This window comes from Eubalaena glacialis, chromosome 4, assembly GCF_028564815.1.
Source record: "Eubalaena glacialis isolate mEubGla1 chromosome 4, mEubGla1.1.hap2.+ XY, whole genome shotgun sequence".
Taxonomy (NCBI): Eukaryota; Metazoa; Chordata; class Mammalia; order Artiodactyla; family Balaenidae; genus Eubalaena; species Eubalaena glacialis.
The window spans coordinates 60,853,123-60,875,072 of NC_083719.1; the positions used below are offsets into that span (position 1 = coordinate 60,853,123).

A 21,950-nucleotide genomic window follows, 5' to 3' on the forward strand; every position below is an offset into this window, starting at 1 on the left:
CATAGTGTCTTCAAAACTCCTATTTCATCATCTCCTGTTTAAATCCTCCTCATGGCTTTCCATTACTCTGAGGACAGAAAACAAAATCCTAGCCCGTAAGTCCCCACCTGGTCTAACCACTGCCAACCTTTCCCGTCCTGTCTCGTATTGCCCTCCCACTTGTTCTCTGGGCTCCAGCACTCTGGCCTTTTTTTCAGTTCCTCAGACATGCCATATCCTCTCTCATCTCAGGGCTGCCTATATTTTGTTATGTCTGGAATGGTGTTCCTCTACCCTTTTACCTAGTTAACTCTGACATATTCTTTAGATCTCTGCTAATTGATTCTTCTTTAGGGATGGCTCCCTTGTCTCCCTAATTGTCTTTGGTACATGTTCTTGAAAATCCAGATTTATTTCATTTAGACTACTTATTTGGGTTCACAGCTAAATAGTGTGATTTGTATATTTGTCCATGTAAGCAAGATTTTGCTTTTTCTTGCAACTGCGTTCCTGGTGCCTAGCACCATACACTTACACGCATAGAAGAGGAAGAGCAAGATGGGTTTGGGGAACCACAAGCGGCTTGATATGGATGGAGTTTTATGTGACTGAGGAAATGGAAGGAACTGAAGCTGCAAGAGGATGTAAAGCAATGGCTTTCGAACCATTTTGACTATGATCCACATTAAGAAATACAATTTATATCACAGCTCAGAATGTGAGGGTCTGTGTGTGCGTATATAACAGGTTTTATATACCAATACTTAGCCATTAGTTCATGTAATGCACTTTTATTTTTGTTTTCCAAATCACTGATTCCAGCCACTAAAGTGATTTCATAATTCACTAATGGGCTGTGCCCTACAGTTAGAAAAAGACTGATCTAAACTTGGTTTTCAAACTGTTTGACAGAACCTGTGGCATTGCCTTAGGAGCTACAGGAGTGTGTGTGTGAGTGTGTGTGTGTGTGAGTGTGAGTGATAGGGGTGGGAAGAGGTTAGGATGGCAAACTGGTGACTCCATTTCTCATGCCATTAACAGAATAGGTCTACATTGATCTGGTTTACAATTCAAGATTCCAAATAGATTTCAAATGAAGAAAGAGTTTCACTGATTAAAGAAGAGGAGGTTGGGGTAGGGAGGAGAACTGAGCCACTTACGTACAGTTGCTCTCACATAATGTGTTAAGAAATTTGGTTCTTATCTCTTTGCAAATGAGGAATTTCTGAAGGATTTTAAGCCAGGAAGGGCCCTCATTAGATTGCTTTATAGCAAAATAACTGGCTGATTGAAGAGAGGCAGTGGAGGCTAGCAGACCTCCTTGAGGGCTTGTTCTATCAAATATTTATTATTGAGCATGCAACAGGGGCTGGTTAGACCTGTGAAGGCAGAGAACTTGTTTGTCTTAGTCACTGCTGTGTCTTCAGTACCTGCCACAGGATTGGATGCTTAGGAGGTGTTCATTAAGCATTTGTTAATAGGATGGATGGAACACACATTTGTGGTATGTTAGGTACTGTTCTAAGTAAGCACTTAACATATATTATCTTCTTTATTTCTGCCAGTATTTTATGAACTAGAAAGCTGAGACTTAGGTGTTTATTTTGCTCAAGGCCAAAAAGTCTGTGTGACAGAGTGGCAGAGCTGGGGTTTAAGTTTTGATTCTTTTCATACCAGTGGGATGGTTAAGAGCCCTGGCTGAAAAGTCTGACTGACCTGGGTGCAAATCACAGCTCCACCACTCCTCAGTGGAGTGACATTTAAAAATTTATTTAAACCTCTAGCTTAATGTCTTCGTGGGGTTGTTGGGAAGTTTAAATGAGAGAAGGCCTGTGTGGCACTGAGCACAGTGTCCAGTGCATAATAAGCCCTCAAATATTAGTGACTGTTAGTGTTATTATGCTGTGCTATCAATACCAAGGGCGCGGGACTTCCCTGGTGGCGCAGTGGTTAAGAATCCGCCTACCAATGCAGAGGACACGGGTTCGAGCCCTGGTCCAGGAAGATTCCACATGCCGTGGAGCAACTAAGCCCGTGAGCCAAAACTACTGAGCCTGCGCTCTAGAGCCCGCAAGCCACAACTACTGAGCCCACGTGCCACAACTACTGAAGCCTGTGTGCCTAGAGCCTGTGCTCCGCAACAAGAGAAGCCACCACAATGAAGAGTAGTCCTCGCTCGCCGCAACTAGAGAAAAGCCCGTGCACAGCAACGAAGACCCAACGCAGCCAAAAATAAATAAATTTATTAAAAACAAAAAAAAAATACCAAGGGCGCGGTTGGGAGTAGACTCCTGGAGCAGAGATGGTGGTTATTAGTAGAAGTCAGGGAGGATGACGGATGAGGCGAGTAAGTGGATGGGTCGTCTTCATTCCCTGAGGTGATGATACGTGGACAAGACTGCATCAGGAGCTGGGTTTCTTAATATTGGAGAATGAACAGGAGACCAGTAGATGATAGACGGTGAGAAAGCGTAGAAGGTATCATGGGTGACCCTTTGAGGTCATCCTCAAAGAAGGGGTGGATTTTGCATGACTTTGGAAATGAAGCCATTGGAGAAAATGATAGGGAGATCTCGCAGGTCACCCTGGCTCTCAGTACCCTGTGGGAGCAGGGGAGCTACAGGGAGAACTCAAACAACTAGATTTCAGATACTTCTATATAAGAATAAAAGTTCAGCAGCAATGCATTCATTCAGCAGGTGGCCTTAATATAGGCCAGGCACTATTCTCGGCGCTTGGGATACAGCAGTAAACAAATCGGGCAAGACTTGCTGCAGTCTTGGAGCTTACATTTATTTTTAGATACTATTTGGTAGAATGCAAAGGCCAAGTAGTCACACGAAGGTCTTGATAGTTTCCAAAAAAGTATTAATCCAAAATGGTTTCTGTTCACTTCAAAGTTTTTTCAAAAGCCAAAGTTCTTGGGGTGGAGGGGAAGGAGCAATTTGTTGTTGTTGTTTTTAATGGTTTCAGATCTGTCTCTAAATCACACCTTTTTAGGGGAATCTTATAAACTCTGCCTTCAAAATATTTTAGTCATGTTTTTAAGGGTTTTGGATATGTAGACAGCAGTAGAACCTTACTGAGGCTGCAGCCCCTCATTTGATTGTGTATCTCCTCTCATTACCTGAAATAATAGTAACTGCCTGCTCAAGACATTGGGGTTTTGTGGTTCTAAGTTTGAACAACAGAGCACTGAAGTACCAAGGAAAAAAATAGCAACATTTATCAGGTCGTTAGAAATTGGAGTTGATGGAAAACATTTAAATCATAAAGTCCCTGGAGGATGAGGAGCAGACACACTTGGGGAAGCTAATGCGATGGAGGCAAACAATGTTTTGTGTCTGCTGAGTAAGAATGACTTTCAGAAATTTTTCCAACAGAAAGCTAGCTTTCCTCATCTCTGTTAAAATGCCCAGAAATTTCCTCATCTACGTTTCATTGCCCAGAAAGCAAGACAGGGAAAAGTTGGTGGAATATTATTAAATACATTTAAACATGTGACAGTGTGTTACTTAGCTTCCAATGACTAAGAGACTTCTGCCAGCTCATTCATCTGATCATTACTTACCTTGACCAGAGGCCCAGGAGAATATATACTGAAATAATAAAGCTTTCATTAGCATTTTTGCTTTTCCTTAAAGCCTTCATTTTAATACTGTGAAATCAGGTTTTAGAGAATGTCATAATTAAGATTTTCATAAAGAGAAACATTTAGTACTATTTAAATATGTAATGACTTCCAGGGCTATCTGAATTCATTCACATCATAAACCCACTCAAATGGGCTTTAATCTCTACTACGACTGTGCTCCCTTTACTTAATGTACAACACCTTCAAGGCCAATTTATGAACCACACACACACACAGAATTATCACTGCTTTATTATAACCACACCTTATTAACAAGACATGTTAATCTGGTTATATTCACCGGACTGGGCTCTGAGTAACTGGCAGCTCTTTTCAAAAATCAACTTTTCCTGGTAAGATGAATATTTGCCAACTTTAGGGTGTTTTAAAGAATGTGCCAGAAATTCCAAGAGCTACTCTAAAAGAGGAGTTCCAGAAGTGTTTTAAGCATGGAAGCATTTTTGGAATAACTGTATAGTCTTAAAGGTGACAACTTTGAAGGCAGAAGTGCTTAAATGGGTAGGTTTTGATATATTTACTTGTAAGATTGGTCAGATTACTTTGTAGTCACAAGTCATATTGAGTTTGACTGGATTAGCTTATTTGGCAAATCAGGTATGAAATTTATGTTTTGATAGAAAAATAGTTCCATCATGAGGGAAAATGACTTGGCAAACCTTTGTGGCTTATGTGCCTCTCCTCTCAGGAATCATCCCAGGGAACTTGCTCTTTCTGAAGTCCTTTGGATTGGTTTTGAGCTCCCATTCAGATAAGTAAGAGGAAAAAACGAAGTCATAGTTATTGAGTTTAAACTATGTCAGAATTTGCCTAAATAGTGATCATTATAACAACTCTGTAAGGTATGTCTTATCTCTATTTTACTGATGAAGAAACTGGATTTCAGAGAGGTGGAGCTGGTTGCCAAGGTGACACCTAATATAGGTGGTTGGGAGCTTAGATTTTATTTTATTTTTATTTTTTTATGTTTCAACATTTTCACTAATCATAACATTTTGAGTACTCTTTTTTTTTTTTTTGAAAGCTTAGAGTTTAATTCACATCTGACTCCAAAGGCTCGATCAACTCCTCACACACACACCCCCAGCCTTCCTAGTCAGCCAGATCCTACTTAGTGCCACAAATTTGTAAATGTTCTCAGAACTCTGGAGGCCTCTGATTTCCCCCCAGAGGCATTCTTCATAGTCACCTAGGTATCTTTCTCAGAAAAGTCTATGAGGACTCCCTGCACTGGGCAGAGAGGCTGAGTAAAATATTAATACAAGAGGGAAAGATTAGGACCCCCAGTAAAGTGGTGATTCCTGAGGAATAGGGGGTCCCCATCAGGCACGTGCCTTTCTAAACCGCCCCCCGCCCCCCAGACCTGGGTCAGGCAGTATAATGCTGTGGTGAGTAGATAATGCCTGCCACCTCCCCGCCTTCCCTAAATGTCTATACCCTAATCCCTGAAAACGCAGTATTACCTGGCAGGGGAGAATTAAGGTTGCAGATGGGATTAGGCTGCTGACCACCTGAACTTAAGATAAGGAGAGGGTCCTTTAAATGTGGACAAGGGAGGCAGAGTGATGCCTCGTGAGAAAGACCGGTCCTTGCTGGCCTTGAAGAGGAAGGGGCCACAAGCCAAGGAATGTGGGCAACCTCTAGAAGCTGGAAAAGGCAAAAAAACAGATTCTCTCCTAGAGCCTCTAGAAAAGAACACAGCCCTGCCAACACTTTGAGATGCATTTCAAGGCTTCTGACCTGCAGAACTGTAAGATAATAAAATCTGTGTTGTCTTTAGCCACTAAGTTTGTGGTAATTTGTTACAGCAGCAATAGGAAACTAATAAAGGCCAACCTTGCTTCCTCTGGGAAAGCTGGCTTGCTTACCCTCAGCACCAGAGCTCGTGGATGGGAAGTAGCCAACGTTTACCCAAGTGTCAGCAAACACTCAGGCCATGATACAGAGGTCCTGGCACTGGTAAAGAGGTGAGCCAGAAGAGAGTTGCGGAAGGAGGTGCAACTCTTTGGTCCCAAGTCTGACTGGGAACCACGGATTGAGGTCCAGCCTCCAGTCTGCTACTTATTAAGCTGTGTGGCCTTTAGCAGGCCATTTCACCTTGTTGAAGTGTGGAGCCTCACAGTAAAACATGGATGATTATACCTGTCCTGCCAGCAAGCTGTTGTGAAGACAAAAAGAGTACGGTATGGGAGAGCACGCTGATTACCACTGCACACATTTTCACTTCTAGGTAGTGAATCCCATAGAGTTAGTACCTCAGTTCTGTAGAAGTGTGATATACTATTATTATTATTATTATTAATTTATTTATTTTTAATAAATTTATTTATTTATTATTTATTTATTATTTTTAGCTGTGTTGGGTCTTCGTTTCTGTGCGAGGGCTTTCTCTAGTTGTGGCAAGCGGGGGCCACTCTTCATCGCGGTGCGCGGGCCTCTCACTGTCGCGGCCTCTCATTGCGGAGCACAGGTTGCAGACGCGCAGACTTAGTAGTTGTGGCTCACGGGCTTAGTTGCTCCGCTGCATGTGGGATCTTCCCAGACCAGGGCTCGAACCCGTGTCCCCTGCATTGGCAGGCAGATTCTCAACCACTGCACCACCAGGGAAGCCCACTATTATTATTTTTAATAATAAACACACATATGTGACTTTCAACATTTTCTTCTAAATCTGCAATTAACAAGAAAATGTAATTATACAGAACAGCTGATTCACTCAAAGATTGATTGATGTTTCACTGTATTTTATGTAATCATAGCATGTTAGAGCTAAAGGTGACCTTAAGGATCACCTCATCCATTTTCCAGACAAAGGAGCAGATTCAAGTTGTAGAAAGGTAAGAAGATCAAACCTTTAGAAATAGAATTCCCTAATGAGTCCATGGCAGCAAAACAAAACAACAGCCCAGTTTTTATGAATCCCTTCTAAGACATTAAGACATGGACAGCCGTTTAAAGTAGAAATTCAGCCCAAACCAAGCCAATCCCTTCCCTCCTCCAGCCTCCAGGGATGAAAACTTAGGTGCATAAAGGGCCCTAGCTCTTTCAACCTTGGTTGTCATTACCCTGCTTTGCCCACACCCCCTCCTCCCTGACAAATTTCAACCTAAAGAAGTGATTGATCACTCTACATCATGGCAGGAGTTCAGGAGTCAGGTTCAGGGCATTCTGCATCCCAATTCCAGCTATCCACCTCACCACTGCATGCATTGCCCTCAAAGGCAGTGCTGGCTGGTGCTATTAGCAAGCCTAGTCACATAAATCAGGGAAGCTCTGCCAATATACGCAAGGCATGTCACCATCACCCATTAGCAGTGACAACTCTAATTGTGAGCAGACTGTGCCACAGCCAGAGAGGCTGATGCAATCCCCGGAACCCACCTCTGCACTTTCAGATCCCAGCTCTTAGCTGACAGGATGCCGGCTTAGCCAGTTGGTCCTGATAGCCCTTGTGCTTTGCCAGGTGAGCCAGCAGAAGCCCTCAAGGCCAAAGAGGCAGAATATCTGATGAGGCGGCTGGAGTCAGGTGAGCCATCATAGCCACTAAGAGTGGACGAGCCACTCAGGCTCATTTTTCTCCTCTGTCAAATGATGGAGTTGGACTGGACAAGGGCTGCATTTCCTTCTAGGCTTCCCTGGAATTGCAGATTATCTCAGTTCTTGTGTTGGAAGTTTTGTTTATCTTAAATAAGGAAGCTGAATGCTGGTAGTAAGGATTTTCCATTTGCAAGAGGTAAGTAATTTTATTTTTAATTATAAGCGTAATTTATGCTTGATATAAAAAAGTTATAGCAATGCAGAAGTGTAAAAAGTGTATAACTCCCACAACCAGTGGTAAGTCATCAGTCAGGCTAATTGCTTTCCCCATCCCCTGAACAGGCTACTGATGCTCCCATTAGCCATCTATTTTGAAGGAGTGGTTAAGATTCTGAAAGTCAATCTTTGCTTATTTTAGTGGTTCTAACAATTGGTGAAACTGAGAGTGACATTTGTAGAAGTTTTGTTTTTTCCCTTCCAAAAAGTCCAGATTCAGATCTTATAGCCCAACTTATAAATCCACATGAAGAAGTTAAATTTCAATACTTAAAAGAAAGATCATACTATTATTAGAGTAATACAAAAATTGCAAGAGACAAAAGAATAAAATACATTAAAATGTTAATAGCAGTCTAAGGTGACAGGACTTTGGGGGATTTTTTTTCAGCTTTTCTTCGTAGAGTAGGGCATTGCATTTTTAGTAATTGTGTAGTGAAGAAAATAATTTTAAGAAAAGTGTTCCTGATAATGACATACTAGGTGATTGGATTCAAACCAAACAGCCCAATAACTGACACTTATTAAATCTTTATTGACTAAACAGCTTTTAAAAATTTACTGCTACTTCCTTTTAGGCTATTTTTTTCTGTTAGGAATTCTCCTTAGAGGATTAAAGATAAATGAATAATTATATTAATAATTTGAGCAGACTTGTGAAAATCTTAGACATTGAGTTCAATGCCTCAAATATTTATTGAGCAGCTGTTACAGGCAAGTCACTGTGGGAGTAGAAGGATGAGTGAACTCCATCCTTAACTCCCAAGGGCTCAGGCAAGGGAGGTAAGACAGGAACCCACAGAGCCACACGCTAGATGGCCTTTCTAAGGGTTTTGAGATACAAAATGCTGAGAGTCCAAAGAAGTAAAGAATCATCACTGAATGATGAGGAATCCAGGAAAGCTTCATGTAGGCAGTTGAATTTGAGCTAGGTCTTAGAAAATGGGCGGGATTTTTCATACTTAGAAATTGAAGGGGCTTTTTAAGTGGAGGAAAGGCAAACTGAGGCACAGAGGTGCCAAGACCAGGGCATGTCAGAAGAACAAGGAGTCCAGTTTGGCCAAAGCATACAGCATGTGTAGGGGAAGGGACAGATAAGACTGGCACAGGGGTAGAGGAGACTTGAATGTCAAGCCACAAAGCTAGAGCTTGTAGATGATGGGTGATCTTGGGGGTCCTTTGAGCAGGAAATGTGATATAATCAATGTCAGCTTAGGACAGTTCCTTTGGCCAAGTAGGGGACAGTGTGGGAACACAAGGATGGGAAGATGAATCCCAGATGAATGATAAATGGGGCCTGAGCTGAGCAGGTGGCATCAGAAGGAAGACAGCTGTGATACGTTGTAGAAATAGACTCAATAGATCAGGGGCCTAGGATTCAGTGAGAATGGTGTTCAAATCCCACTCTGCCGTGACATTACTTAGTTCCCCTGAGCCTGTCTCTTCTCCTCTACAAAATGGGTGTAAGAGTAATTATATCATGGGGTTGCTGCATAGTAGGCAGTTATTCTTGTGAAATATTTTAGCACAGCTGTGGCATGGTGAGTGCTCAGTACATGTTAATGTCACTGATGGTACTACCTGGAGTTGGAGTTAGGAAGGAAACAGGTGTCAGCTCTGGTGACTGAGTAACAAGGCTGACAGTACGGCAGCTGGGAGCATGGCATCTGCAGGTAGAGACTGGATTTGGAACCCGACTCAACTACTTACTAGCTGTAATCTCGTACAAGCCACTTAACCCCTCTCTCAGTTTCCTTAGCTGTAAAATGGGCATAGTATTAATACCCACCCCCCAAGGAGCTGCTGTGGAAATAAAGTGAGATAATACATGTAAATGTACCTGATACATTTTAAGAGCCCAGTAGTTATTAGTTATTGGGTCAGGGGTGGAGATGCAGAGTTGAATAGAATTACCCCTACCATCTCCTGTGGCAAGATATGCAAGTAGAGGTGGAGACATGCTGCAGGGGACTGGCCATGAAGGACAGACCCGGAAGAACACTCAAGGCTGGAGGTAGTCAGGAGTCGCTGGCACAGAGGTGATTCTTGTACCTCTACGGGTAGATGAACCAAGATTGGGTACATAAATTGGCCTAAGGAAACAATCAGATAAATCCAGAAAACAGGACGTCTATAAGACATACATAAGATGGCCGGGACTTTTTAAAAAGTAAATGTCATGGGAAAAAAATAGTAAGGGGGCTGTTCTAGACTAAAAGAGACTAGAGTTATAATCAAAAGTAATGTATGAATCTTAACTGGGCCCTGTTTTTTAGAAAAGAGAAAAAGACACTCGGGACAATTAGGAAATTTCAATTAAGGACTCTATCTTAGAGGCTATTGGGATAAACATGCTGAAATACTTTAGGGATGAAATGCCATGCATGTTTGGGGTGGAGGGAAGAAAAATAAATATGGCAAAAATGTTAACAACTGTTTAGGTGGAGGGTATATGTGGGTATTCATTGTACTAGCTTTTCAACTTTTTCTGGATGCTTGAACATTTTCAAATTCTCAGAAAAATGAGGAAAAAAGAGACCTGAAGAAAAACTGTTTGGAAACCAGTCTACATCAGGAAAAGGAATTCTCTGGAGGAAAAGCAAGTTCCATCTACCAAAGGAAAAATTTCAAGAAGGGAGAGATTAAGCAAAATGAAGGCTAAAAATAAATCATCATATTCAGCCATTGTGAGACTGTAGCGGCTTCTTAAGAGTCCAGTGTAGCATGAAAAGCTGATCACGAATGAAGGAATAAGGAATGGGGAGCAAATATAAGCAGCAAGGACTGCTCGACAGTCCTTGCTTAGGGGGTGCTCAGTTGGGAGCATCCAGGCTGGGGGAGTCTTTCTTTTCAGTCCAAGGAAGACTGGGGCATTGCTAAAGAGGAAGACTCTGAAGAAAGGGAGGGAATGAGACAGAGGAAAAGAGGTAACGTAGTGGAGGAAGGGCCCAGGAAAGGTGGAAGAGGAATGGATGAAAATATGAGAGGAGGAGGTGGCCTCAGATGGGAGGGTGCCTTCCCCTTGGCCCAGGAGTGAGGACTGTGGAGATGCGGGGGCAGAAGCTCCCTTCCTAACAACAAGGAGGGATGGGGTCATGTCTTGCTAGTAAGGCGGCAGGTGTGAGGCAGTTAAGTGGGGAAACAGCACAGCTGCCACTGGGTCTGAAACAGGGGAAGAGGGCGGAGGTAAGATAGGGTGCTTGGTACTGCTGGGCAAGCTGGGGAGGGGAGCGAAAAGAGGGCTTCTCCAGGACTGCCTTCCTAAGGCACTAGAAATGACAGGGTAATGAGCAGTCTTGGAAACTTAAACGGTCTCCCATTCAGAACTTGGTGCTGGGCAAAGACTACTCATCAAAGATTTACTCATTAGGAAATGAGGAAAACTCTTTTTTGGGTAAAAATGCTTTATCCTCATTTCCATGCACCCTCTACCCTGGGTTGCCCTGGCTGGTGTACAGGCACATGGTGTGATAGTCTTTGGTGTGTAAGGAAGCTCCTGTCCTTTCAAAGTCACCAGGCACAAAATGGCCATGGCTCCAGGTGATCTAGGTTCACAGGGCTGTTGGAGCTCTCATTCCAAAGTCAGTCAGAGGAAAACCACCCCCTGCACGGATGCCACTAAACGCCACCAGCATTGGAGGCCGCTGGAGCTTGCGCTCCCAGGCACCCCGGAGGACCACGGAGTGATTTTTGGTTCTGCCGGGCCCCCGAAGTGCTTCTCAAGACCCCACATTTGGCGATTTCGATTCGGCAGAGCGGCAACGGGCCTGAGATCTCGCTCCCAGGTGAGGCTGAAGACGCCGGTCCGCGGGCCTCACGTTTTGAGTAGCGCTGGCCGGGGGTGGAGGGGTGGGAGCGGCTAAAAGCTACAGGAAGACCTTCGTGATGACGTAGCCGTCCCTGGGGTCCCCCTCGGGCTCCTCTTTGAGCGGAGCGTGCAGCAGGGCCGAGCCCAAGGCCAAGGCGCCCTCCCGGCGGCTCACTTCCCGCAGCCGCGCCTGCAGCGCCTCCCTCTCGGCCTGCAGCTCCCGGCGCGCCTGGGCCGCCGCGCGCTCCTCCTCCTGCAGCGCCCGCCGCCTGCGCTCCAGGGCGCGCTCGCCCTGCTCCACGGCCGCCTCGCGCCGCGCCAGCTCGCGCTCCCGCAGGCTGCCGCGCACGGCCAGCGCGCCCATCTGCTCCAGCAGGCGCGCCCAGTCGCCCTCGGCGGCCGCGGCGGGGCCGGGGGCGGCGGGCGGCGAGCGGCGGGCGCTGCTCTCCGCCAGCTCCCGCCGGTGCGCGCTCCTCAAGTGCTTCCACAGCGCCGGGGTGCCCGCGTGCCAGCCCGGGCCGCGGCCCACCTGCTCCCCGCACAGCCGGCAGGTGGCCCAGGGGCCCGACGCGTGGCCGGGGCGCGCCGGCGCCAGGTGGAAGTATCCCCAGGCCTCGGAGTACGGCGCCCCCAGGCGGCCCGCAGCCGCGTCCGGCCCGCCCGTCTCTTCCATGGTCACGGCCGGCTCGTCGCTCCTCATTCTCTAGGCAGCGCCTGCACCGAGGGACACAGGGTAAGACGACCACAAAATTACATGTGCACACGGACACACGCTCCAACACACAACTTCTAGGACGAGAGTTAGCCTGTCAAGAAACCATGCCTCCCTCTCACTACTGATAAAAATCCTGTGGTTAGTTTGGGTAGATGCTTGCGTTTCTTTTTCAGTAGGTATTAACCGTTGATTCCTCAGGGGGTAAAAAAAGGTAGAAAATGCCTAGCCCTTCTTTCCTTAACCAGGAATTTTCTTCGAAATTCATTGGATTCCCTAGCTAACAAGTACTAAGACAAAAATTGGGAAGCCAAGCTTCTCATAAGAATAAGCTAAATAAGTGCTGTATGTATATGTTAGTTTTAACTAGTCTCCTTTACGCTCTTTAAAAAAAAACGAGCAAGGCTCCCTTTTGAATTCTCGCAGTGTTGCAGAAGAAAGGAGTGGGGAAAAAAAGTTTCAGGAATGAAAATTTTGTTTCTTAGACTTTAAGGGTGACAGTGCTAGGACTGAGCAGCTTTTCAAAAAGCTTTCAAGGAGACAACTTTTTTCAAGGTAAAAATCTCTTTGTTTTTGTGATTTTAAAAACGATGTGCTTATGAGAAACATGGACTACTGAGAATCATTAAAATGTTTTAAAAATACGCACATTTAGAAAACAGCAATATACAAAGCAGTTTTCTAAACTTTTACCTTCAAATCAGGCGGTGGGCTGTCTCTGTCATTGCCTCAGGGTTTCTAGCCAGCCCGGGTTCTCAGGTGGAAACACTGCAGTGTGGCTTCTGAGTTCTCAAGAACCATCAGCGGTGCTAGGAGTAAATTCAGAGGACAGGCAGTGGAGTAAAAGAAATTCAATTAAACAGCCCTGAAAGTAGATACTAGAAATCCTGGATAGTGCCAGGTCCCTCTGGTGTTCATTCTGCCGACCCTCTCGTAGGTGCTCCAGTCATAAAAAAAAATAAAATTAGTTTTCTATATTGCTTATCCCAACTAAATGGCCCGCACTCTATATTTGCAAGACAAAAAGCTCGGTAGATTCTCTTAATTAAGGAAGAAAAATAGAAGTAATAACTGTTTGCTTTGTCCAACAAATACCTGTCGTTAAAGGGATCCAAATACAACACAGTGCCTATCACTGCCAGGTCTTTTCTATTAAGAAAACATTTCCCACTGTTATAACCTATCAAATGAGGGGGGAGATAGAAAAGGTGAATTTTCTTCTTTAAAAAATAACTTCACAAAGGGTCAAATGTGTGATTCTAGACAAATTTGCTTTGAAAGTTTAAAAATAATAGTAAGAGAATATATGACAGACTTGGAGCTCTCCTGAGAACTTATTTCATCGGGAAAATTCAGGCCAAGGTGGGAGAATAATGGACAATGAGATAGCCAGTGCCGGCTCCTACTGTCAGGTTTTGAACCAGCAGCAGTGGAGATGATGAAGTTCCAGAATCTCTTTTATTAAAGGCAACTAGGGACGACTGAAGACAAAGATGAAAACAGGAAAAATATGTTGCTTTAATAATAGTATTTAGTGAAGCTTTTAATTCAGTTGCTAATAGTCTTGTTACAGATGCATTACACTTTTCTAAACCTCATTTGTTTTTTTCCCACCAAGCAAGTCCACTGAGATCAGGCAGGACATTTAACATAGCTCTTGAATTAAAAAAAAAAAAAAGAATGAATTTACCAGAATCATCCAAAATAATAAGTACCAGGCCTCTTCTAACAAAAGAAATAGCTATTTACATATCTTCTGATATGAGGCATTGGTTTGAATATGGTTACCCATGATAATTAGTATAAAAGGTCTTTAGAAATTAAAGGCTAGATTTCCCCCAAGAGATTTACTAAATCACTAAAGTCCCCAAAGCCGGAGTGGTGGGATGAGGAGGGGAGTTACAGACCCCCTTCAAGGATAACTTTTTTGCGGTTAGTAAACATTGTGTTTAGTAAACAGAACCAGATTTTAGTCTTAGAGATGTTTTTTGTTATCCAGCTTTACTTAAAATTTTTTTCTACATTTCTTTTTTCTTTTTTTAGAATTCCATTCCTTCTAAATTAGAACCTTACCTTTCCAGAGTGTGCCCTTTTTTAAAAATTACTAGACATACACAAAAGTGGAGAGAATAGTAGTATTATGAGTGCCTGTATTTACTTTATAAATTAAAAGAGATTTAACACCATTGTAAAGCAATTATACTCCAATAAAGAGGTTAAAAAAGAGATTTAAAGTTTTTGTATAACATTAAAACTATTGCTTTGCATTCTGATATGCTTTCTTGAGCTGAGGGTTGAAAATTGTATTGCTGCAGACTCTCCTACCTCTGCCAGAGTCTGAGAGCAATTATTACTGATGTGCCCCTTCAAGTGCCAGAGGTGACCAATTACTGTCATGCTTTACCTCCCTACAAGATGTCTCTGGGTTTCTTCAAAATCTGGGATGCCCAGAGGAGTGCCACATACAGGAGTGGCATCTGTTCTAAGACTTAAGGTGGAGAACAGGGACGAGAAGCACTGATCACTGATTTTGATGTTAATCCTTTAGACTTAGTGGAGCCCTCATTTGAGCCAGGGACAAGCAGCACCACAAGTGTTGGCCAGCAGAGTGCTGCCCCTCTGAGGGCGGCAGAGGGACCTCCTCTGCCCTGGCAAGCCTTCACTCTCGGAGGTCTTAACCGGTGGAAGGCAGCATGGTTCAGAACTGCCTCACCTTCTCAGCCCTCCGACCACAGCTACATTCTGGCTCAAAAGAGTCTTCTGTTCAGACTCAGTCTCTAAAGAGTGACCAGCAGTAACTGTGGCCACAAGTCATTCCTAGCAGAGCCTTCCTAGGTCTGCTAAGCAATTCCTGAGCTCATTTCAACCATCCCTACGGTGCAGAGGGAGAGAAGCTTGGCTTGGAAGTCAGCTTGGCTTGGAAAAGAAGTCTTAGAATCTTCAGCCACGACCCTAATATACAAAGAGCTCTTACAAACTGAGAAGAAAAAGACAAACAAGCCAATTGAAAAATGGGCAAGAAATATGAGTAGGCAAATGACCCAAGAGCAAAATCAGATGGCCAGGAAATTTGTGAAAAGATGCACACCACTTATATTCAGGGAAGTGCTATTAAAGTAACAATAAGGTCTCATGTTAGATCCATCACACTAACAAAAATGAAGAGGTCTGTCAGCCAAAGTTGGAAGGGGGGCAGAGAAAAGGGTATGCTCATGCATTCCTAGTGGAGATGTGAAGGCTTTTAGAAAATGCAATCTGCAATTTCTATTAATTAAAAATAGATATAATTGGGGATCCAACTCCTGGGAATCTGTTCTGTAGAAGTAAAAGTACCAATATGTAAAGTAACATGTATTAGGATGTTTATCATAGTATTATTTAGAATGGCAAAAAACTGGAATCAAGAGAATGCCTATCAGCAGGAAAATGGCTGGGTAAATAATGTGTAGTCACCCCAGGGAATATTATGCCGCCATTAAAAAGGATGGATTGGAGCTCTGTCAGGGGGATTTCTGGAGGAACTGTTTAGGGAGAAAAGCAAGATGCATAAAAGTGTGTATAATATGATCTCACTCTCATTAAATAATAAGATCTGTATAGGATATACAGATTAATGATTTTTTATATATATGAAGAAAAATAAGGAGATACACTATGGGTTGAGGGGGTGGCAGCTGGTGTGAAAGGAGAAGGGGAAGAGGTAAAGACAAAAGGAAAGGAAAAAGGGTGCTGAGAAAGCATGCACATGATCATGTGTATACATTTAGGTAGAGTATGTATATGGCAGGGTCTATACATAAATAAAGAGTAATTTTATAAAACAGTCCTCAAGCATGTGAGCTCAGGCAGGCCTAGGCAGCCTTAACTCTGGAGACTGGAGGGAACAGTCCCATGGGGCATAGTGTGCTGCCATCTGGCCCTGGAGGGATCCCAGTGTGTGAGCTTGCTCAGTGTGGGTGGTTCGCTGTGCCCTGCCTGAACAGAAGGAGATTCTATATCGACGGAAGATGGAGGACGCCATGGGAGGGCAGCCCACCTCACTCATCTCCCCGGCATTAAATGAAATGAGCCCGACTTTACGTTTCTCAGCCCCAGCTCACCGGAGTCTCTATCTCCCCATCTGTCAGGAGAAGTGATAAGATTAGCTGCCCCTAATAAATAGGTGGCTGAAATCAGATAATGCACGTGATGTCAATGTTGGACTCACCAGTGCTATATCAATTCAAAGCATGAGCAAAAGGAAGCTCCCAGTATTTACTATTCAAACATGCCCACATGAAGATCTTAGTGGCTAAAAGGCAGTGCTGTTTTTCCCTTTAACATATTCTGTTATTCGATAGAGGAAGTAGTTTAAGTTGGAAGAATTCTCTTGGGGATTTTTAAATACAAAAAGCAAATTAAAAAGAATCATAGATCCACTTCCCCACCCCCAACCAAATTTCTTTTCACTTCCTCAGTTGATCTTCCTGCAAAATAGGTGGCTCATCACTCAGGTAGAAGATGATAGGGAGGCCTAGTTAGCTGGAGTCCTGTGATATGCATTTCTTCCTTACCAAGTACTGCCCCCAAACCGAACACCTATTAACTTGTATGGTTAGCTAACAAGAAGAAAACGAAAAGTAAAAGCTCTCTTAATTTTCCTTAAACAATTTAAAAACTACCAGAAAGTTGCCAATGAATGATTATTTCGTTTACGTCCGTTCACTTCATCCACTCTTTCATTCAAACTCTCCTTGTGTACCTGATCAGGGCCAGGACGTGCTTGCTGCCCAGGATGCCAAGAGGAGCACCACATAGTCCCTGCCCTCTGGAAGCCTACCATCTGGTGGGGAGAGATGCTTCAAGATGCTGACACCCATGGTAAAGATCAGAGCAATGTTCACTCATGAAGAGTGGGGAAGGGTGGGCTTGGGGACCCTAACACAAAGGTTCATGCAGATACCCGTGCTTAAGCATTCTTTCCCTTCCCCACCTTGCTCAGGGTACAACATTCACTAAAACACATCACCATTCGTGCTGACTCTAATAAATAAAGTTCCAGTTCTTTAGTTGTATAATTAGGCTTCCAAGCTCGTATTTTAAATAAAATTTCTTGAAGCTAAATAAATGCACTGCTAGCATGAAATTAACAGTGGAAATTTTTGAGTCCAATTTCAGGGGGAAAAAAGCTGAAAAAAAGAAGTAGATTTTAGTTATTTCTTGGAAGGGGAGAGAGTAGTATTGATGGTATGATGCCTCTGAATTCTATGATGAGTTTCATTCCAGTATCTATTATCTGGAAGGGATGATACGAAGTCTAAGCTGGTGGAAGATAAGACATTCATATTAATTACCTCTGCACTTGATGTTCTCTGAAGAAGTTTTATTCTTCTAATAACTTATCAGATTAAAACCCATATTCCTCAATATGATCTCCCTGAATACCAGTATAGAGAATAAAGGAAGAGATCAGAACCTGGATGAATACTTTGTGTAAATATGGGTGTATACATACAATGTATGATTATAACATTGAGAATCATCCTATAAACCACCCACAAAAGTTAATTTTATTATTTTACACTTGTGCTTGTACACATACAAAATATCAGGCAGGCTCAAGGTCAAAGAATCAGGCAGTGTTCTCAAAAAATAACAGAAAGCTCTATTTGTCCTTCCATAGTCAAGTCTAATCACTTTAGTTGGATAATCTAGCAGAGTTATAAACAAATATGTGTAGGTTGAGCCTGGCTGGATCTTAGGTGAGAAACTCACCCTAATGTCAAATCCACACAGACTTATGTGAAAACATTAAAAACATTTTTATCCACCAGTAACTTTAATCAAAGCAGAATATAAGAATTAAAACAAATAATTAGCCTTGACAACTGAGGTATCAAGGAAACCACAGTTCATCTGTTACCTGTCCATCTCTGTTGAAATATTAATTTACTGCCATATATTAATCTATTTATAAACAAATCTAGACAGTTAGAAAAATTAGTCTATAGTCACCAGGCTGAAGGCTTAGATGAAGTAAAAATGCTTCCAAACTGTAAAGGATGGATACCTCAGTTAGGGAATAAAGGGTTAAGTGTGAAAAAATTTGGAAAAATGTTACACATGGACTGTAAAAAATGTACTGGACCCACAGCTAATTAACTGGTAAATCAGAGATGTTCTCTAAATGTCATAAGCCAAAATTTTAGGTACTTCTTCCATTAGCTAAAAGGCTGAGAAACGCTCTCTATTAATGTATTTTTTTTAATGAAAATTATGAAGCTTCTTCCCTAAGTGGACCTTTATTTCAGGCCTACATTATTTTATTTAATACATGTGTTCCTAAAAAGAAGGGTGTTGATCCATTTTCATCTTGTAAGATGCATTATTTAATATGAATTAGGGGGATTTAAAGCTGCCCTACTTTGAAGAGCTCTGTAACAAAGATTTTTTAATTAAGAATTACCTGGTTTTGGCTCTTGGTCTTTGCATACATTGTTGTATACTTTTCATTGTCAGCTGCCTCAAGCTATTTTTGGCTAAAAAATGTATATAAATAATTACATTAATGAAAAGTACAGAAAATGATTACCCTAATTATGTCAATTTATTAAGCTATTTCTACAACAGTTTCTCTTAAACACTGCATCTTTGTAGTCTTGGCTAATTAGAAGTTCGGATGGTAGCAGGTACTTTTTTTTCTTTCAAGGAGGTAAAACTAACTTTGCTTGGTAAACTTTGGGCATTAGGTTAGTGTAAGTGATTATAGCAAACTGCTCCTGTATGTTCCTGAAGGATCAGAAAATTCCTTTGTTTGAGCACGGTGGGGATCGGGGTCTTTGTTTGAGCATCTGGCTTGCATTCGGTTTCTCCCCAAAGTGCGAAACATTCGGAAAGTCTCAATTAGAGAAAGGGCCGCCAACCACTTGCCCTGTTAAAGGACTGACTGCAATAAGGCAACTTTAATAAAGGGAGAGCACATGACTTTCGATATTCCTGAATAACTTTTTTGAAGGGAGACTGTAGAGCAGGAGCAAAAATGAGGTGCATAAACAAACTGAACCGGGCGTTACGCAGAATCCCGGGTCCCAATGCATCTTTTACAATAACGGTAATCCCACCAGCGCGGAGGGCACGGCCGGCACCCCGTGCACTAGCAAGCCTGCGCGTCTGCGTCTGCGGGGCGCTGGCTGCTCCGCGATCCCCCGCCAGGCCCCGGGCTGGTCCCAGCTCACTCCGCCGCCCCCAGGCAGCTTCCCGCGATCCCTCACCTGTCCCCCGGGACTCCCCAGTCTCCCGTGGGCACGCGCCGCCGCGGGTCTCGCAGCCCACACTCACCCCATCACCCCCGAATCGGGAGGTGGGCTGGGTGTCTGGGATTGCCGATCCCCTCCAGGATCCTCGCAGACATTTTGTCCTGTGCGGAAACCTCAGCGCCGCGTCCCCCTTAAAGACACAGCGCTCCATTCATGCGCCTGGAGTGGAAAGCGGGGATGGAAACGTGTGACCTGGTGTTGAAAGGGCTGGGGAGTCACTCCCGAACCGTCCAGGTCCGTGAGTGACAGACTTGTGTTTGCCCAGGTTTAAAAAAAAAATGATGCAGTAGTTTAGTGATTTTTAAAAATGGAATTACTGTTTTATATCTTTATAGTAACCTTCCAAGACCTGGATTCCTGGGCTTGAGTCTCTGAGTGTAATTTTCATCCTTTCAGGTTCAAGGTGTGTGATGGCACAAGTCGTTAGAAGAAATCCCCTGAATCAAGGTCTGGACAGACAAAGGTAGGGCTCATTGGTGTTCACTAAAGTCTTAGTAACACTAGCATGGTGTATCAGTCAGCTTTTGGTGGATTATGCTTAGGTAACAAACAACCCCTACAACTCAGTAATTTACAAAAACAAAGATTCATTTCTCAAGCAAATTACATCTGCTGCAGGCAGCTTTGGCTCTACTCCACTGGTGTCCTGGCTTGCAGGCTCCAGGTTGAAAGACCAACTTTTTGGGGACACGCTCACTGTGTGCTGGACCCAACCTTGAGGGAGGAGGAGTACTGATTTGTAGTGTTTGCTATTTCCATGATGTAAATACTCCCACCATGGCGGATTTCAGGCTACAAACAGTTTAACAAGAGGCTTGCCAAGTTTCTTGAAATGTAATAATCAGCTCTTATAAACCACTGGCACATGCTGCTCTTAAAACTGGAAACAGCTCACATTCTGCATGCTTCAGTTCTGCTCACCTCAGTTTTGCTTACATTCTATTGACCAAAGCAAGTAACATGACAGGGCCTATCAGTGGGGCCAGAAAGTATATTCCTCTTATAAGGAAGTCTTGCCAGTCACATGACAATGGGCAGAGATTGTATAATCCTTTTAAAAGAAGTTGAGTAAATAACTGGTTAGAATAATACAATCCGCCTTACATACTTTGGTTTAAGTAATTTCTTTTTGAAAACCTCATTCTTTCTATAAACCAGAATTTCACAGTCTATTAATGGGGTTTCTCCTTACCATTCCAAGAATGGTTTCAGAAGAAGAAACCAGTTGGATGTCTTCAAAGGGATAGTTTTGCAATGTGAAGATTAACTATTAGGTTACTACTTTTCTCCCAAAAGATGTCCATACTTGTAGCTGAGGACATCTGATTAAAAGTACCTAGTATAAATGGATCCGATTAAAGCCATCTCTTATTCATGGTTTAATTCAAAAACAAAATTTTAAAGTTTATTGTACCTGACAATCCTTTTAACAAGAGGCTTTAACACTTGGAGTACCTTAAAAATCCATTTAGCCTTAAACTGACTGTGTAATGAGACACATGGTATTTTTGTTAGTTCTAGTTAGTGCTATTTGTACCCAAAGCACTATCTTATACCTGAGTAAGAGTCTTAATTCAAGACACCATTCCTGCCCTCAAGAAGATTACACTCCAGTGAGACAGTAAGACAAATGCAACTCCAGGAAGAAAGTGAAAAATGTTGTAAGAGGAAACTTTCATGTGCCACACTAAACAGAGAACAGCTACATCTTCTTGATAGTGGCAGCATTTAACCAAGACCTAAAAAAGGGTAGAATTTGGACTCCTGGAATTATGTTTATTATGCTCGCAAGATGTGTTTTGGATTTATTTTTAAAGTCCAGAGAAAAGGAGCCTGTCTTTTCTGTGTTTAAGTCAATGCTTAAACTTTCCTATAAGCTGAAATCTTTCTTGTAGTTTTAAATTAAATTTTAAATCAAATTATAAAATATATCTAAAATATCTAATAACTCTTCTCCTTTGCCCCACACTCTTTGTTCAAATTTCAGCAAGAAAAACACTCTTTAATTCTTATTTTGGTGGTAGCAGTTCCCTTAACTTTCATCATGCTGTTAACAATAAATAAGTAAGAGGATCTCATTTCTGTCTTCTGCCCTGGAAGTTGGCAAAGCATAAGGACTTACATTTCATTGATAATGCAGAATATTTACTCTCCAGATTCTTGCCAGAGATTATAGCCTTGAAATCTGCTGTCTAATCCTTATCAAAAACCCAGTTTGAGAAAATTACTTATGGAGGTTGCCTCAAAGACATGAAATTATAGAGCTGTGTATATGGACCACACTCTTTTGGTACAATACATCCTTCCTATATGTGCTTTTGGTCTGTAGTTTTTTCTTGGATGTTTTTGTCTGGTTTTGGTGTCAGAGTAATACAGCGTTATAAAATGAGTTGAGAAATATTCCTTCCTCTTATTTTTTGGAAGATTTTGTGACTAATTTGTATTAATTCTTCTTTAAATGCTTGTTGGGATTCAACAGAGAAGCCATCTGACCTGAGTTTTTCTTTATGGGTAGTGTTTTAGATTACTAATTTGATTTCTTCATTGGTTCTAGGTCTTTTAGATTTCAGTTCCTACTTGAGGCAGTTTTGGTAGTTTGTATCTTTCTAGGACTTTGTCCATTTCATCCAAGTTATCTAATATGTTGGTGTACAGTTGTGCATAGTATTCCTTTTTAATTTCTGTAAGCTT

At 42.6% G+C, this 21,950-nt stretch overlaps 1 protein-coding gene and 1 non-coding gene across 3 annotated transcripts; both read right to left on the reverse strand.

Moving 5' to 3' along the window:
- Positions 1–9,959: 9,959 nt before the first annotated feature.
- ZBED3 (zinc finger BED-type containing 3) lies at positions 9,960–19,366 on the reverse strand. Of its 2 annotated transcripts, none has more exons than XM_061187929.1 (3): positions 19,282–19,366; positions 12,658–12,773; positions 9,960–11,966 (listed from the first exon to the last, which is right to left on the reverse strand). In XM_061187929.1, exon 3 carries the CDS (start codon positions 11,950–11,952, stop codon positions 11,311–11,313), a length of 642 nt encoding a protein of 213 aa, XP_061043912.1. In that variant the 5' UTR covers positions 11,953–11,966; positions 12,658–12,773; positions 19,282–19,366; the 3' UTR covers positions 9,960–11,310. The 2 variants fall into 2 exon arrangements, with proteins under 2 accessions (XP_061043912.1, XP_061043911.1); XM_061187928.1 differs by having other exon boundaries at positions 19,215–19,355.
- Positions 14,555–14,692, reverse strand: LOC133091633 (small nucleolar RNA SNORA47). The gene has a single exon (XR_009700964.1). It is a non-coding gene; the product is annotated as a small nucleolar RNA SNORA47 (small nucleolar RNA).
- Positions 19,367–21,950: the final 2,584 nt, after the last annotated feature.

Bases quoted from the DNA above. Each gene is read 5' to 3' on its own strand.
- ZBED3 (XM_061187929.1), bottom strand. From the start codon at position 11,952: ATGAGGAGCGACGAGCCGGCCGTGACCATGGAAGAGACGGGCGGGCCG.